Source organism: Symphodus melops (genome assembly GCF_947650265.1).
Source record: "Symphodus melops genome assembly, chromosome: 3".
Taxonomy (NCBI): Eukaryota; Metazoa; Chordata; class Actinopteri; order Labriformes; family Labridae; genus Symphodus; species Symphodus melops.
The window spans coordinates 14,698,219-14,717,379 of record NC_136693.1 but is presented as its reverse complement, the minus strand read 5'-3'; the positions used below and the strand labels follow the sequence as shown (position 1 = coordinate 14,717,379).

The 19,161-nt window shown below is 37.4% G+C and overlaps 2 protein-coding genes across 2 annotated transcripts; both read right to left on the bottom strand.

The window, feature by feature from the left end:
* Positions 1-4,760: 4,760 nt before the first annotated feature.
* Positions 4,761-10,471, bottom strand: slc38a8b (solute carrier family 38 member 8b; the record flags this gene model as incomplete). Its single annotated transcript, XM_079340214.1, has 10 exons — positions 4,761-5,093; positions 5,499-5,550; positions 5,755-5,957; positions 6,045-6,192; positions 6,277-6,391; positions 7,277-7,334; positions 7,432-7,536; positions 7,615-7,771; positions 9,367-9,565; positions 10,283-10,471. The coding sequence occupies 10 exons, from the start codon at positions 10,469-10,471 to the stop codon at positions 4,991-4,993; spliced, it is 1,329 nt and encodes a 442-aa protein (XP_079196340.1). The 3' UTR covers positions 4,761-4,990.
* Positions 10,472-12,731: 2,260 nt separating this feature from the next.
* On the bottom strand, positions 12,732-17,347 carry nrn1lb (neuritin 1-like b). The gene is made up of 3 exons (XM_079340192.1): positions 17,105-17,347; positions 15,265-15,412; positions 12,732-14,025 (listed from the first exon to the last, which is right to left on the bottom strand). The coding sequence occupies exons 1-3, from the start codon at positions 17,139-17,141 to the stop codon at positions 13,722-13,724; spliced, it is 489 nt and encodes a 162-aa protein (XP_079196318.1). The 5' UTR covers positions 17,142-17,347; the 3' UTR covers positions 12,732-13,721.
* Positions 17,348-19,161: the final 1,814 nt, after the last annotated feature.

The following is a 19,161-nucleotide window of genomic DNA, read 5'->3' as shown; positions in this document are numbered from 1 at the left end:
GAATATATGTATAATGCAGTTATAATGCTGTTTTCTAATCTTTGTTTTTGTTCATGTGTGCATGTAATTACAAGAGTTACCCTGAAACATGTCTCAGAATCTAATGGTACCTATGCAGTATCTGACTACTGGAGTCAATTTGTTTATTTGAAGTTTGTTGGGATGATGAAGGTGATCTGTGTGGTTCTTCATTCACATTTGCAGTTTATGTGATTTTCCCATTTTATTTAATATAATTTTTTCCTCATTCAAATTCACCAAAACCTGTTTAACATTAAATTCAAATATTGCTAATTGTAATTTGGGTTGGTTTGTCATGAACATGTATTTTTATTGAATATTCTGTATTTACATGTAACCCACTTGCCACTTGTGAAGCAACACAAATGGAACTTAATGTTATCCTAATGTCTTACTCTCACACAAGGCAACTGTGCCCTCTACTTCACCTGAGCTCATTGCAACTGCAGCGATTATCCTGCAGAGTTCAGCCCAGAGGTCAAAAATATGCTGTCACCACTTCAATAAAGGTCTGAGCAGCACAGTGATGGATGCACGTTATCGCCATCATGATGATGGCAGCCTGCTGGTCATAACCTTGATGCATAGAAAACAAGGTCATACATATAATCATGGCATTCAGACAGTGCAGTTAGACACACAAAGTCACAACAGTCATAGCCTACAGTCACCTCCCTTTTCTTATTGGGTACAGCCATAAAACTACTAATTAAACAGAAACACATTTTTTGTCCATTGTTGACACAAAAGGTATATGTGCAGATTTTTGTCAGTGTTATAGAAAGATATGTAGCCATCCTCCTTCACACAGTACTTTTGCTGACACTCTTATCAGGACCAATTAACATTTAAAAGGAACGATGCCACAAATTGCCATTTCATTAATTATGTCTACCGAAGCCTACATTACAAGCAATCTTTCAGTTACCAAGTAGCTACAGGGGACAGCATAATAATGAGGCCTGCAAATTATTTCTCAGAAGCCGAGGAAAATGAAAAGATAATCTAATGCAGAGAATAGTTGATGAGTTTTAGCCAGCCACGGGGATATGGCTCCAGGAAAGGCAGTGATGATCGGTCATTGTTTGGTACAGACTGAAAAAATTCCATAATTGTTAGGTTGGGTAGGTTTCAATAATGTGTTGTACAGATGTCCAGTAAAGTAAATTTTAATGATAAGGTGGAACCTGACAGCTCCTTCAGCATTTCTTTCTTTGAGTAAAAAGTCTGAACAACGGTTGGATAGATTGCCATGATACATTGAAGGCATATTTCCATGTATGTTCCACATTTATGTTCCCTTCAAAAAGAATTGTAATAACCAACCAAAGCGGGCAGAAGGGAATCTGAGTTGTTAGAACCGTTTCTGGTGGCCAAGTGTCATGGGTTGGTTCATTCTGTCACGATCGTGCAGGCAGGAAACAGGAGAGGAGGACCCAAATGCAGAATAACTAAAGATTTATTTAACAAAAACTTACTTAGAAAAACCAAAATCCAAAAAACCACGACGGAGAAAACACAGGGAGGAGGGACATGAAACACATTCCAGGACGACAGACCACGAGACAATGACAATACAATGAACCAACAAGAAACTCAGGCAAACACAGAGACTAAATAGACAAGGGGTAATCAGACACAGGTGATACTAACGAGACAGGTGAGGAACATCAGGGTAATCAGAAAGGCGGGAAACACAAGGAACAAAGAATACAAGACCAGAACACTGAAGACGAGTACAAAGTAAAACCTGACACTGACACCACCAAAACCAGATATACAAAATAAAACAGGAAACACTAAAGACTAGACTTAAAACACAACACAGGAAATAAACTAACAGGTATCATAGGAGGACACAAGGAAACAGGGAAACACACTACGGACTAAAGTAAACCACACTAGGAACACACAGAACACGAGAGAAATAATGAAAACTAAAACAGGATTAAATGCAGAACAAAACCAAACCATGACACCAAGTGTGTAATTGGTTGAAAAGAGGTAAAGACTGGACCCAAGTGCAGATACTGACCAAAAATGATGTACTGTATAATAAAAAGGCAAAACAAAACGAAATCCAAAACGAGGAACAGGAAACATCCAAACAATCTGACAGAAAAAAGGTTACGTAAGACAATGAACCAATACAGAGGGTAAGAAACACTGAGACTAAATAGACATGGGGTAAAGGTGAGACTAATGAGACAGGTGAGGACAATTAGGATAATCAAGACATCAGGGGAAACATAGAGACGCAGGAAACAAGACAACACTGATACTAACACTAAAAATAGAGCCTCACGTAAGTTCTGGCAGGTCACGGACTCATGCTTTAATATTGTGACAGAGTTTGTGTCAGCTGATCTGCTGAAAGTATCCTGTTAGCCAAATAGTTCTTTTGCCGCCTTATTTTGTGCATTTGCAACCCTCCTCTTCCCCTGCTCCTTTCTTTTGCTCTTCTGACTTAATCAATGTCATGCTTGTCATTGATGCTTTCTCTGGGGGTTTGCTGCTTATCTCCCTGCTTTATAGCATTCCTTGTATGCACAGGAAGGGCAAGGATGTGCGCTGTCCCTGCGTAATGCTTTCCACTTAAGAACGTGGAAGGGCAGGGTGATCCCTTAGAGCTATACTGCCAAATATAAATAATTGTTTCAATGTATCCATGTTGACAAAGTGGTCCTGACTAAACTATAATATAAATCAGGAAACACTTAAGACTGAAGTAAGAAACACACAAGGGAAACGCCATGATAAGAGATGACAAGATAATAAAGGAAGCACTACCCACCAAACTAGGAAAATACAAAACTAAACCATGACAAGGTGAGCCCTGGCATTAAATTGGCCTACTCCCATCAAAGAAAAGGGCCACACAAAACATTAAAAAAATAATAGTACAAGATAACATGCTTACCCAATCACACAGAGCAAATTATCATTGAAACTTGACATTTTGAAAATGTAGTTTGCAAGCTCTGACTTTGTTGTCAAAGATTGAATAACACCAATGTCTGAATAAAAAGATTGACGACATTACGGCTTCCCCAAGTGAAGCCAAAAATTTGAATCACCCCCCACTGACTGCACAATGTTATCAGCTCCGCCTCTTCCGTTTAAACGGATGGGACAACAGTTAACTATTAAATCACAATATGTCAATTGAATTTTACGCTACATGGTTTCTGTCAGTAGTTAGTATACATTACAAATGTATGCCTGAGTGTTAATTAAATTGAGAATTATAGTTTTAATTAGTTATTGGATGATATAACATGCCATGATAGACAGCTGACAAATGTGGCTCCTACAGTGCTGTTACCAACTAATTACAGGACGTAACCTGTTCATTTCTTTTTTAAACCAAAACAAGTGAGTCAGACTCACTGCAGGGTGAAATATAACTGACCCTTTATAATGTGCTACATCTCACCTCAAAATGTACCAACGTGAACCTCACTTTATTTATATGAACTTTATTTACATAAACATGCAAACTGTTTAATTGGTACATAATAACATAAGAATAGCATTTCACTCAGATTAGGATTCTACTTTACCTCAGCATCAAGCGTTGCTGTAAACTCCTTAGTGAAAGAGTTTTTTCATTATTTCCTTTTCGGAGATAGAAAAGTCTTAAAGGGCTTTTAACTGGCAGATAAATTAAGTTTTCCTTTACAAATCTGTGGGCTGGTTCAAAGTGAGTGCAGCTGTTGGATTCATGAAGAGGTTTGGGTGATTTTCGAGGATTTTACTCAGGCATTTAGTGGATTTAGTCATTTGGCCAGCAGGTTGGAATATAATCCCTTGAGCTAAACACAAGTAGAGTATCACAGTTTGAGGTTTTCCTTTGAGGACACTCATGCAGCATGAGGTGAAAAAAGCCTATGATATAACGAAGGAGCAAATATGAAGCGGCTCTGTGTTTCTGGGTGGTCTGTTTTTAAGATAACTTCTTATTAATGCTCTGAAGCTATTCAGACTGATGAGTGTGTGAATTTAACATGGCTGATATGCTGCTTTGACGCAGACTCCTCCAGGCAGAACAACATATACAGACCCCCTTTTGTGCATTTACAGTAAATCACTATTCACTCGTACATTAATGTGTGAGCATGTGCACACTTACAGGCAGTGGGCCATAACTCCTTTAAACTTGAAGTCAATAAACAATAAACAGTGATATTCAGCATAGCTCAGCCATGAATCTGTGCTCAATGAAAGGTGCACATATTTCACTCACATGATTCAGGCCATGTAGAGGTCAGTGGAGAGACAGAGAAGACAGCAGAGGAAGAGACTCATACATCCTACTTTTATATATATACATACACACACATATAAGTAGGCATACATATATAAAATATGACATAAAATAACTCAGGGGGGCATAAAATCCACCCGGCTGACGTGCAAAATAACACTATATTTGTTTTATTGATGTAAACCTGTTAGTGTGAGCCCTGTGATCATTACAATACTGATAATAGTTTTCTCTGTAGCACCAATAAACTGCTCCACACAAATATAGAGGACTTTTCAGATTAATGTTTTTGTGGGTCAATACTGCCCCCTGGTGGGAGTTTTTTTTAAGTACAAAAGAAGTAATTAAGCACCAATACTTTGATCTGCTTTAAAATACAAGTATATTATTGGCATAGCACGTGAGAATAATAAAACAGGCCCATATATTTAACAAAAATGTGTTACAACTCAAAAGTTGAACCGCTACAGCTTTAACAACGTAAATTCCCTTTTAAATTATTCATATTTTTCTATCAAACATCATAAAATCAAACATTTATGCACATCTTTCAGCGTAAATATTTCATATCAAAGTCATGGATGATCTTGAAAGGTATTATCATTGTAACAGTCAGCTCCAAAAATCCAACTTTTAGCAACAAGAGGTGAGCTTCACAGAGCAAACTAACAGTGGCCACTGCTGTCAGTGGTAATGAGGAATTCAGAACTTTTGGAAAAGCTCCATGATGGCGATGGTTGTGCTCTGTCCAAAGATGAAGGTTCCAACTACAATTGTTATAACTCCCCAAACTGTTAAAACCACCCTGCAGTGAAGAAGAAAACCATGGCAGGAATTTAGAGACATCAGGTCAGACAGCAGGGGTTCAAATTCACAAGACATTTACCTTTTATTTATTGAACAGTTTTACTTGTTTGGCTGCCTTGCTACTTAGTGACTGAAACAATCTATAGAGTACACATTCAGTTAAAGTTAAAGCTACAGTGAGGAAGTACCATTTTGAGTTGATTTTGTCGCCCCCTCAGTTTTGTCCTACATTCTTAGTAGTGTTTTCTGATGACATGTCATCCTGACAAACATACAACGTGAATCTTTTCTGTGTATGGCAGGTTTCTGTTTATCACTTGATTGGCACCAACCAGGAAGCATCCTTGCTAACAGTCTTGTTTGCTTTTAGAGGTGAAATTATTATTTTGTTGTTTCTACTCACCTGACTCTTGCAGTCACAGGTTCAGTCTGCATGATGCACACTAAGCAAAGACCTACAAGTACGATAAAAAAAAAAAATACACCACATTGAGTCACTGGCATGTCTTTCAATTGAAGTTTAATGTACAAGATTGAAGCAGGTGAGGTGAATTTAAATGGACTTTTAAACTGGAACATGATCTAATAATGTCCATGCATATCTCATTATGTCGTTAAAAATACAGATGCATAAACAAATAATGAAGTTGTTTACGTACCAGGAAAAATGAAGATGAAGAAGGCGCTGATTCCTCCAATGACACTGATGACCTCACCCATGTCGGGCACAAACATTGCAATGAGAAGAGTGATGGAGATCCAGATCACAGTGAGAACAACTCTGCAACGACTCTCAAACAAATGAGTGACGATTCCCCGGCGACGTCTTTGAATTCGCAGCACCAAGTTCAGGATCACAGACCTGTTTCACAAAGAGTGAGAGACACACACAAACATGAAACACATTGACTCTCACCACACAAAATAAATCAACTTCAGCACCACTTACCGCCCCAGAAGAAGAATAATTGGATAAATTGTAATAATTGATATTCCAAAAAGTAGCCTGGAAATGATCATGACCACATCATTTCCTGGATATGACATCAAAATATCTGAGGCAACGTCTCTTCCAAACGTCATGAAACCATACACACCTGGAGATGAGAGATTGGATGTGATCAGCAGCCTTCAGGTAAGCACATAGAGCTAAGAGGTCTACATTGTAGAGATGAACTCACCTGTGAGAGTGTAGATAAGTAAACAGAAAAACATGGAGAGCACAGAGATGAGCACCCAGTGGGAGAGCTTCTGGTTCTCCATGCTACTGTAGATTGCTATACAAGCTTCATGGCACTGCAGAGAAATACAAGCACAGCATTTGATAAATCCGTTTGGAACATGAGAGGGAATTACTTTTTTTTTTCTGTCAGGAATATCTTTCTTTGCTATCCAGAGACCTTGATGAACTGTGAGTTCTTTATAAATCATGTTTTAAACCTATTCTAATTTACTCTATTATTGTGCAATGATCTCTTTTTAATTTGCTTTTATGTATTTGTAAATTATAAAGTTAATATTTGTTTAAAATGTTTTCATTTTCTATCAACTTGTTTACTGTCCTTTTCCTAACTCGTGCAGCTTTCTACTCTCCTGTGTTTTGGTGCATTCAGACTTTCTGTGTCTTAACTTTTTTCTGGGTGCTTTTTGCCCTCAGTGTTTGGGTTTTTGTTATTATGTTATTTCTTCTACTTTTAAAGCCCACAGTAAAGTCTGTTTTGAAGTTACACAAAAAGTGTTTTATTGAATCAAGTGTTCCCTTTACAAGCATATGCAACAACATTTCCCCACAAAAAAGTGTTATTCATTTATGTATGGCTATGCAAGCTCATTTAACTGTTTGTGTATGGAAAGATGAGTTGGTGACAAACATGAATATGGTCTTCTTTTGTTAGGTTTTAAATGGAAATATATTCAAAAACAAGAATTACACCATAACTATGTTAACCAAGCCATCTTTGCATACAGTTAACAACACGTCTCCCTACTTGGAACCAACTAGTTTTAGACCTCAACCATTCATTGATTTAAACAATTTTGTGCAGATAAAAAAAAAAGTTGTAGAAAATCGTATATTTCCTTAAAACTCCAGTATCAAGTATTCACAAATAGTGCCCTCAAGTGGTGTTAACAGTGTTCCCAGGAGCCAATCAGAACACCTACTCTTTAAAGATTGAATACCTGGAAGCCGAAGCAGATGGTTGGCACAACACTGAACATCGAAGCCCACGAACTGACACTGAAAACACACAACATACACACACAGTAACTAAAAAAAACTAATCTAAAAATATGGAGCCAATGGTAAATACACACTCATTCATTAGTTTACTGACCCTTGACTGTGCGCAGGAGTTGTTATAACAGAATGACTCTCCATCAGGTAATATTTGACGATCACTGCCACACACAGATACGTAGCAGCCAGCGTCCCCAAAACACTAACACACAGTGAAAACAGTTAAACTACAAACAAGCTAGAAATTATTCTGACCAATAACACATGTTGTGTACAGTACCTTGTGTATTTCTGGATGCCAATTTCTTTTGGGATTGACAGGGGTAGGATGATGACGAGGCACATGATGAAGAGAGCAAATCGCTGGTCTGTGTACCAGTGATACGGTATGTCTGCCTCACTGGATCCAGTTACAGACTCATATAAAGAAATACACACTGAGGAGAACAAGAAAGATTTAAAATGAATATGTTTTAGCATGAGAGCATAAGTATGCAATACAAGACATCCAAACACATACAACATTTATGTTTCTGTAATGTTGATGGATGAAAACAATAATAGAGCAGTTCTGTTCTGTTTACGTATTTAAAGTCATGCCTCCTTAAATATATCCTTCTTATTATTCAGTCTCCATTTCTCTCTCTAAGCAGAGTTTTCAAAACAAATAGATTTGTTAGTGGTCGGAGGTGTTTTGCAAATCCAATTGAATGTGCTGTAAATAATTGGAGAGAAAAAACACTGAAGAGATTTGAAGTGTTCCAGATAAGAACATGACAAAGTCAAACATAAAAAAAATCCATTGCAGTAGGGTTGACAGTCACATGTCTACCTTCACACTGAAAATGAAAGTGTGGATGATTTGAGGTTTGAGGGAGATTATTTTTTGTATGGCTGATAAATTGATCCCTTACTCAGTTTATTTCCTGTGTTGTGTTTTAATAAGTCTAGTCTTTAGTGTTTCCTGTTTTATTTTGTAACATCTGGTTTAGGTGGTGGTGTTAGTGTTGGGTTTTACTTTTTACCTCCCTCAAGTGTTCTGGTCTTGTGTTCTTTGTTTCTCGTGTTTCCCGCCTGTCTGATTGCCCTGATTGTCCTCACCTGTGTCATTAGTCTCACCTGTGTATAATTACCTCATGTCTATTTAGTCTCTGTGTTTGTTACCTTCATTGTTGTCTGTAGATTCTTTGCGGATCATCAGTGTAGTTTGTTATCAGTCTGAGCCCTTCGTTTGTTCCCTGCTCCTTCGGCTGTACTTTGTTTTTGCTCATGGGTTTTTCTCATTTTGGATTTTGTTTAATTAAGTACGTTTTTGTTTTGCCTTTTGTTTAATACAATTTTTTGTTTGCTGCACTTGGTTCCTCCTCCTTGTTTTTCTGCCCGAGCTCTGTCATGTAGTTTTCTTGTTCATCAATTTGAATAAGACTCAAATACCTTATTCAATGATTTACATCCTCCTGACCCAAGATTTTACTCGGGTTTATCTAGTCCAATCTTAGGCTTCACTCCAAAAAAGTACTCGCACACTGCACATTTTAATCACTCATAACATATACATCTAGCACATTTTTAATACATTTCAGAATTTCTTCTTTATGATTTGTTGGAATTCTTGAAAACATCTCAGTGGAAAGACTAATACAGACACTATTGCTGTTAAACTTTGAATATAAAAAAAATGTGCAAATAAAAAATAAACAATTAGATATTTGTTTAGAATTTTTTCCTCTGAGCCTGTCATAGAATTGTGAAGTGGAGTGTTTAATGGCATGGGATGATTTCTCAGTTATCATGGTCAAATCCTATCCAATATCTGATACAATCCCCTTAATCGTCAAAATATGTTTTATAATCCTGATAAATACTGGAATGAAATAGTACCACTGCATTACAGATACCATATAACACACGTAACGACAAAAATCTCAAAAAATGTATTCAGAAATGGTTTCCTAAGGAGTGTATGAATTATGAGCTGCAATAATGTCAGAACCTACATCATTTGAATAAATGGATTCAGTAGGCTACTTACATTTCTCCAGCTGATCCTGCACCACTACCAAGAAGGCCACACATATCATGAAGAGGTTGAAGCAGAAGCAGACTTCACAGAGTTGACCCACTGCTCGCCCACACACCTCACTAACAACATCCTGATATGTCTTTTGCCTGCTGACTGACGAGGCATAACCCAGGATCACCAAACCACTAATGAGGAAAACCAGAGAAACCTACAGGGAAAAAACAGAGAAACACAAACTTTATTTTGCTGATACACACAGAAACCCAGCAGGCAAATAATTAAATAATGGGGCCAGGAACATATGGCTAATGTAGAAGTAATTCATTTTAACATATAGACTGAAGGCCTCCATATATATTCATATATGATGTGGTTGTATATAAATACGTGTATAAATAATAGTTATTGGATTGGTCTCAATACCAGCAGATATTTAAGGACTTGGGCTTATTCTTGGAGAGTGGTATGGAAGACAACACACAAACACAAACACACACACACACACACACACACACACACACGTTTTGTGACTGCAAAGAAAGTTAGCTTCATTAGAGCTCAGCTGTGACAAAAGTGAGCCTCTTTCACACCAGGAAGAGACAGCAGGGTGGAGAGTCTTCCCATTCAGACAAACAGCCAAAACCTCAGATTAGCAATAAGAGTTTAGATAAAAAAACAAATATCAAATAATTAATATAATCAGTCTTAGATGTTTTAATTAAAACAATTAATTATAGTTTTATATTTTAAAATGTATCATTTAAAAAATCTGCAGTCAATATATAGGCTAATTATTCTCAGCAATGACGAAGTCTTTATGCAGTGAATTTGATGTGCACAATAAACACCTTATTTAAACAACTTGCATGACAACACTGTTAGTTTTAACGAAGTTGGTGTTTAAGGTATGTGACTGTGTCCTTACCAGCTCCACACTGATGGCGGTGTTCACACCTCCGGCTTTCTCGAAGGCCCAAGGAAAGTTGAGCAGTCCGGCTCCCAGCGCGGACTTCAGCATGATGAAGACTGCACCGAACGAGCCGAGCCGAGGCGGGTCCGCGTGAGACGCAGAGCGGGCCAGCAGGCTGATGCTCTCCCGGGCCAGTTCCTCCATTGTTCCCAAACAGCTCCGAGACTCACAGTATTGACAGAATAAGCTTTTAACTGTGGGGTTTTCTTTTTTTAATATTTCTTCAACACGACTAATGTTTTCGTCCAATTGTTTGTGTCAATCTTCAGTTTCTTTTGGAGACAAACTGATCAGTTGTACAGCAACATATATATATAGCCTATGTCCACACACGCACACTACTCACGAGGTCTAATTTGACATTAAGACTATTAAACACTTCACTCCATAGTGACACATTTTTCACTTAAGTGAGTATGTTTGCTCTCTCTCTCTCTCTCTCTCTCTCTCTCTCTCTCTCTCTCTCTCTCTCTCTTTATACCCATCTAAAATATGCTTCCCCTTGTGAGCCCCAGTTTTTAGTGAGAATTACGATGCAAATTGCCCCCATGTTAAGTGTACATACCAAGAGCAATGTAACAAGTTGTCGCATCAGTGGAATAAAAAAACACTTTCTTAAACAAGGTTGTATAAGCAGCAGCCTGATGAAAGGCTATGATAACTGTACAGTCCTCTTATTTATTTTATTCATCTAACAATTATTCCTGATTACTGCTCTATACTCAGCAATAAGGAAAAAATGACAAGCCAATTGGGTCAGGGGATTTAGTTTTTAATATTACATATTGCAAGCTTTTTTTGGTTGAATAATAACTAAGCCAGCTGCCCCGGAGCAACAGGGCCCCTTGAGTTCTGAGGCCTAAGTTGAATTGATATTTCAGCTTTGGAGTACAGCAGTGGCCTTTGACTTGCTCATGTGCTAATTATTGTCAAAGATAAAACATATTGTATTTGACCGGGAAAAAAAATGTAAATCTGTCTTAACAAGCATTAAACCCAAATAACATGTGTACCGCTTTAATGGTGAATCAATAAACTAATTGCTTGGATTAACTAGAAATATTTGAAACATGATTTGCTTTTTGTTTTAGTATATGTATTAAATGTGTATTTCATGTTTATAAAGAATCATACAAAGCTGGTGTGCACAGCACACAGGGTCACAACATTTGTTAATGTGGTAAAATAAAGTCCTGGCCATATGGATTGGAGAGTACAATCCACTTCACATGGAGGTCATAATCCCAGCCGTGTTTTATTCTACACACCATCTGCTGTAAAGCATCGGCTAAAATCCAACAATTGTTGTTCAGTATATCGTTGACTTTCAGCTGGCTTCAGAAGTGTTTCTTTTGTGAAAAAAAAAAACATTTGTTGTATCTTGGACGTTTCAACAGCTGGCAGAATGTCCGGGCTTTGGTCGTATTAAACAAAGATTTCTTACTGATGCTGCAGCTTTTCTCGGATGAAATGCAGGACAGAGAGAGATTAGATGGAGCGGGCATACCAAGGTGTTTTAGGGACATTGTTGAAGAAAGTTTGTTTATCCCTCACTGCTGACATGCTTTGTTGTCTTCATAGATTATAAAGAAAAGGCCAATTTTAAGTCAAATTAGGATTCTAAAGCTGGAGAACAAATATTAATGGGGATTGTAATGATCAAAAACAAGACATTCTCTTTATGATAATAGTTTTTATAAAATACCAGATTTTAAAAAACAATTATGTGAAGGCCAAACCAGAGTAAGAATCAGTCTTAAAACACGTTATCTTGGAAGGAAAAAAATACAGACACGTTTTTAAAGATGTAGTTATGGACTAAATGCAAACTGTATCTGGAGTCAGAAGTCAAAGCTTGAAGCTTGAAGAGTATGACGCTGCAATATTAAAATGAGCCATTAAAACAGCGAACTCTGTGCTAGAGATGCATTATGCTGATCAGTGTCACACATGAATATAATGTAAAGAATATAAAGCAGGATGTTAGTGTCATGGACTGCAGTCACTTTTTGAAAGTAAGCCTGCTGCAGCACTAATGAAGTTAGGACCTCTGACCTTTAGTTGTCACACCTGGTCACATCATGTTCAAGTCATTGATATTATTGCTGATCCAGCAACATGCATCACCAAATTCCCAGTTTAAGTGTTTCTCCTCCAAGTGAGGGCATTGAGAATGTTTTCAAAGGTTTCTGAGGTGCAACCTGCCTCACTGTGATGAATAAATAGAGATGAGGTTACTTGTGATTCTGCTGTTATGAAACATTTTAAGAGTATTAAGATTACGCACACACAATCATGCACACACACGTTCACTCACAGGCACACACAACCACATTGCACACACACTCACATACGCCAAACCAGCACAAACTAACAAAACTAAAGGAAAGAATAAATTGCCGTTTTAGTGGGAACATATGCATTTTGGATGTCAGCATAAATCTATTTATTTGGGTTAAAAATCAGAGTGGAACAAACAGCCACGTATCACTATAATGCTTTGAAAAATACAACAGTGCAAAAAACCAAACCCTTAATATAATACAGTAAGTATAGTAATAAAGTGAGAGCCTGCGTTATTGCATAAGAGAGCTCTCTCAGTATCAAAGAGAAGCAATAAAACATGAATTAATATTTCAGCAACTCTAAATGTTATAAGGATGAAACTTCAGAAAGTCTTGCAAAAATTGTTCTTCACACTAGAGTAATTATTTGATGCATTTTTAGAGGTGGGCTCTATGTTTGCCCTTAAAGTGCCCACAAATGAAATGTAGTCAGTAAATGCATTGACCTTAAACTTTGCTGTGAGCAGCAATAACGAAATAGAAAACATATAACCACACTGGGTGGTGGAAGGGATTACATATGATAGTGTTTTAAATGCTTTCCCACAAAAATCTATTTTCTGACGTTCAACAGGTCATAGCAGGTGATAAGACCTGTTTTCCACCCTATAAAACACTTTAATCTGGATCACCCCTGATTGGATCACAAACAAATCTGAACACCTGGCATTAGAAAGACTCCAAAAATCCCTTTTGTCCTAAAAACTCATGAACAACCAAACAAGTGGTAGAAAAAAAAAACAAGAGTAAAGACAACATATACAGCTTCAGAATGATTATAGTCTTTCATTAATTGGTGTCACTGAGAAGGACGGTCTATATATTTGCATGTGATAATCTCTACAAATGTGTTTTTTCCTTAATGCCCATGCATCATCTCACCCATGTAGAAAACATTGGACTTAATGTTTAATTTTGCACTGAAATCCTTATAAAAGGATCCAAATGTACTTGCTGATCATGTCTTGTGAAGCATGTATTTGAAGCATAGGTGCAGTATGACTCTGAAGACTATGCTTTCATTACACTGATTAAAAGACTTGCTGATACTAGCTCCTGAGCAGGAGCAGCAGGGTGATGCATACAGTAAGCAACATTGAGGCCAGGGTGGGACTGTGTTTGTGTGTCTGTCCCTTCAGTGTCTCCTGGTTCGTCTGGTCAGAGGTGGGGGGACTCTGGGGTGCAGGCACAGTGCTGGGTGGGAGTGTTGTGAGGCTCGCACACATGTCGTAGAGGTTTCCGGAAAACTGCGTCTTCCTGGATTCTTGTCTTAGAGACTCCCAGACAGCTGCTGCTTCTCCAGGACAGCCGACAAGCGCAGAGTTGGCACAAACATGGAATGCATTCCAGGACCTTCAAGAAATGTGGACACAAGGACATCTCAGTGCTATGTTTTAAAATGTAATGACAGGAGTTTATATTAAACCTGGAAAATATTTGTTGAGCAAATCTTTAAAATTTGTTGAGGAAAATATGATTAACACATCGGTAAAGGCCTAATAAATTTTGGCAGATGGTTGTTCCACATGAGTTTTGTTTTGCTCAAGGTTTCAGCATCTTAAAGGAAGTTTTTCCTTGTCACTATACCTTTTCTAAATGTTGCTTTTTTGATAGAGTACTAAAGCATTTAGAGAACTGGCAAAGCACCAACAATACTAAAACCAAGAACTAAAACTTTTAACACAATGATGTTGGCTGTCAGTTTCATTGTTGCTGTATAAAAGGGAGTTCAGTTTTAAGAGGAGAGAGCAAACAATGAAGAAAGAAGTGTTCTTAATGCCAAAATAAAAAATTGTCGCAAAAAATGTAACAAGTACGTACTGTAAAAAACCCCCAACAGATTAACAGTAAAACAGATGTTTAATATCAATGTGTCTTTCATTATCAGTGAAACCACAAATAACAGTGGGCTGGAGAAACCTTTCTTATAAATAAGTCCCTTGGACCGACAATCCTCATAGTTAGAAACTCAGCTCAGTTAACCCTCCTAAAAGTTGCTGTTGTTATTACGTTTAATTTTCAGTTATTTCATCCCTTACATTTTTGCAGTGATGAATGCTCTGCATGGCCCTGTGTCTGAGCAGTTTAATTTTGGTACTTATTGTCGAGCAAATAAGTGTGAGTGAAAGTTTTACTTACATGTAGTTTTGACTTTACATATTGCTTAATGGCCCTCCAGATTTTTAAAATCTGTCTTTCAGTTGGTTCTTAACTTTTGTGTAGTAGTGAAGGTAGACAAATGATAACCTTTTTTTAAAAATCATAATTTTATACAACTTACACCTAGGAACACAGCAGTAAGGTATAGGTTATATAAGCATTTGGGCTTCTCGTCCTGAGCATTGCATCCAAGGAGTTAGTCATGTGTGAAATGACAGAGAAGTCAGGTTCTTAGATTTGTTCTCTGGGAACAATGATTTCATGGAAATCCAAAACTTGGGGGAAACGGTGTTATCAAAGTCAAAGCATGTGTCCATCCCAGCCATTAGACCTTAAAGCACCTTTTACAGTTATAAAAACTGAAAATGGTTGCATCACGTAAAGGTGTTGCTGGTTTGTTTTACCATGATGGACAGACACACACATACACACCTGCAGATGGCATCAATGTCCTGCGTACTCTGGTCTTTTTGGGTTTCAACCAAACTGTCGCCAAGTGTGAGTAAACACTGAGCAAAACCCTTGTAGATGGAGCCACATGAAACAGGAATCACAGCTCCAAAACACACAGGGACCAAGCCTAGAGGGGAGTAAAAGACAAGAAATAGGTGTACATTTGAAAAGGTTATCAAAGTATCAAATATCAAAAGTTTGTTTTTATGGAGACAGAAAAAAAACCCTTAGAGTATAAGCATAAAATAAAATCAACAGATTCTATGAGTTACAATGTTTCATCTTGTGAATCGAAGCATAGCGTTTGTTTATTTATAGAGGTACGATCCATCTGGTGCTTTGATGGATCAAACAAATACAGAAATATGTTGTATCCCATTCATCTGGAGGGATTATACATCTTGTGTGCTCGAGGAAGACTACAAAACCATGTATTACCTATTTGAGTCCATTGATCAGTCCAACTATAACTCATCTCTCTGAGGTAGATTTATCCCCCAAAAAGGGGTTGAACAGGAACAGCAGACTTCTTGTAAAAGTTGTGGTTTCAGAAGTCTTGTTGAAGCTCAGTGAACAGAAAACATTAAAGCCATGTATGATCACAAAACCTTACTTTAAAACTATGGCGGTTAAACTGCCCCTGTATCAGCTTTAATCTTGGCTGAAGGAATTTGCTCCAAATGCAGCAACACATTATCAGTAAATGTGACTATTGAGGTTATAAAGTCTTGCTTATTATCCTAAAAGTGCATGACTACTTTGAGATCTGTTCACATTTTCTTTACCCTCCAGTGTGCCTCTAACCTTTGTAGTCACAAGGTTAAAGGCAAACTTTTTCAAATACATCATCTTCTGCTTTATCGCATTAGATTGATGCTACTCAGTGTATCCAACAAGTCCAAAAGTAAAGAAACAACAAAGGACACAGAGGTGTCCACATATTATAGGCACACAGTTTATAAAACCACGTCAGTCACACTACGGTTATCTTAAGAGTCCATTTTAATTTTAAAATGATCATCTCATAAATAAATATACTTCACCGATAATGTTTAAAAATGTCTTCTTTTATAATAGACTCATGTTTCATTTGCTAGTTAATTTGACCTATACTGTAGTTTTCCTCCATCTTTAGTAATTTGATATTCTTCTTGTATGTTCTTAAATTTTGTAACATTTTTAGTTCATCTAGGCTAAGAGATGTTGCTTTTGTGTGGATCAGCTTCTTCTGTCCAGGCGTTATAACATTTAGAAGACATTCTTTAAAAAAAATCTTGATATTTAATAATTCTAAATTCATTTCCTTGTGTTTGTAGCCTGACCATTCTTTTATTGTTTATCCTAAAAGAATTTCTTGTCACTGTGTGACAATCTGCTAAATCTTCTGTGACTCTCAGGTCATATAAGTAGCTGTCAGATCAATTTATTTACATGAAAATTCACAAGACATGTTTTATTCTAAGGCAAACTGATCTTACTGTAAAAAGCTTGAAAATCCCTCAGAAGAGATTAAAAAGCAGAAGTCACACTCAACTGAATGATGTTGCGCACACACAAAAATACTGAAAAACAGTAGAGAAATAATGGGACAAGGAGTTAAAAAATGTGAATGTCTAGCTATTTTTTAAACAGTTTTACAGGAAGTTATATACAAAATCCTTTATTGGTAATTTTAACAGCTTTTTTCTGGAAAATAAATTCCTCTGATAAAACGAGGGTTGTACCAAAGTCAAGTTTGGAGAAAAGACAGACACATCAAAGAAGAAATGCACACAGTTATCACAGATTTGAACAAAATGAGTTTAAGAAACATCCTTACTGAGGCAGAGAGTGACTGGCAGCAGCATTGTCGCCATGCCTGGTTCAGACTTTGAGGATTGTTCCACGAGTCCTGTGGAGCTGAGTCCCCCCTCTGAACCAGAGGCTCTGGTGTTTGATAATATTAATGACGTTCCCACTCAGTGTAAATCCAGAAAGTAAAAAGTTGTTGCTTTAAAATGTAATGTCTCCTGACTTCCTTTTGGAATTCATCAGATTTGAAAAGTAAAGCAATGCACGAATGCACAACTCTGCACAACTCTGTTGGATTAACAGTGACAGGGGCCGATGAATGGCAGAGAGTAAGAGGATGCGTGTGTGTGTGTGTGTCTGCTCATGTGCTCTAGGGAGGGGCACAAGGCGAGAGCGATGGAGGGCTTGGAAGCAACAGACCAATGACGGCATCACAACACAGCACTCTGGATTAAAGCTTTCTCATTTCCGGTCTTTCGTATTTAGAACATATATGTGAATTACATAGAATTATATATACAGTATAAAGGTCAACACACCATCCATGCCTGGTTCATGCAAATTTACCTTCTACAAAAACTGTGTTTTACTAATGAAGAGGAAGATTATTCCAAATACTAGTAACAGGGAAACATAATCAGAAGTGTCAGGGGGATTTGGGTTTTGTTTTGTCATGTGGACAGATGGATGCCATCCCTGAGAGGATAAAAGAATCCAGCTCACCTGGGAGACCAAAACAGAGAGAGAGAGTGAGAGAACGTCCTCTGAGAATAGCAGCAGCCCATGTGAGAATCACCCACAGCTATGTGGGTCACCACAGTTTATTAAAGTGCAGCATGCGCAGTGTTGACTGAAGCCTGGGCCAAAAACAAAAGCAGACCCTGAAAACCATTCACTTTAACACAAACTTTCCTCACACTGAGTATTTGTGTTTCGTCTTTTTCTTATTTCTCTCAAACTCAAATTCTCTGCTGTGCCCCCCAGATGGCCCACACACTGTGCATTAGTATAAGTCCTGGTTCACATCTGTATAGTGACACAGGAGAAATGCTAACCCATTGTTAATCTCCAGCTTAAAACAACCATTAACTGCAGAATAATCTGTCTGTGTCTGAAGCCGCTGCCACGAATCAATACATCATGAGAGCTACTTTGGCAGCAACATCTGGATTAGCTCAGCAAGTATAAAGGTTTTTTAGTTATTATAATATTTTTTTTTTTGACATTTTCACCACATTGCTTTGCTCAGGATCAATGAAGCAGGAAGCACCACATCCTTGAAAACTGCAGCAATACTACGTTGTGACACTGGAGTGGTGGGTGGTGCTATGGATTGTTGGAATCTTCTTGAAATGATTTTAATAAAATAAATACAAACAAATTATTTAGCTGTTGTGTAAACCAGAGATGAAATGCATTTGCCTGAATGTAGTGCAAGCACAAGAAATTCAGAACATACAAATCCATACAAATACTATACAAAAACCATTTTAATCATGATTCAAATCAAAGTCAACCCAGAAAGCATCTGTGGATTTATCAAAATAACACATTGGTTATCAGCTTATTGGCAAAAATGTCTTGTATTGCCTACAATAAAGAAATTATATGTTGTAAACTCTTGATAATACACTATTAGTCTCGCATGTGTTCTTTTAAATCACACTTGACAATATGAATGTCTCAATAAAATCAAACAAGCAACAAAAATCCACATGTATCATCAATGGATTATTACACCTAACTGTTCATATAAATGTCCATTTACTTTGTGGTTGATTTTCATTTTTTCATTTGTGCATAAATAAAACTAACAGTTGTATAGATTTACTGATAATTCACAGTTGGGAATATATAAATATAGCCCAGACCCTGCTGCTTCTAATTCTAACAGCCTGGCTTTAGATTTTGTGATGAAGGTTTTTGGGCAGGTTTTGACTGTTTGAACACACAGATCAACGAATATAGCCATGAAGAAAGAGTTTTCACAGGTCTGTGTGGTAGATTTGAATTGGTCCCTGACATCAAAACTGGTCAAAAGGAGACATTGAATTTCAACTATAGCCCTCTATGTTGGCTCAAGGT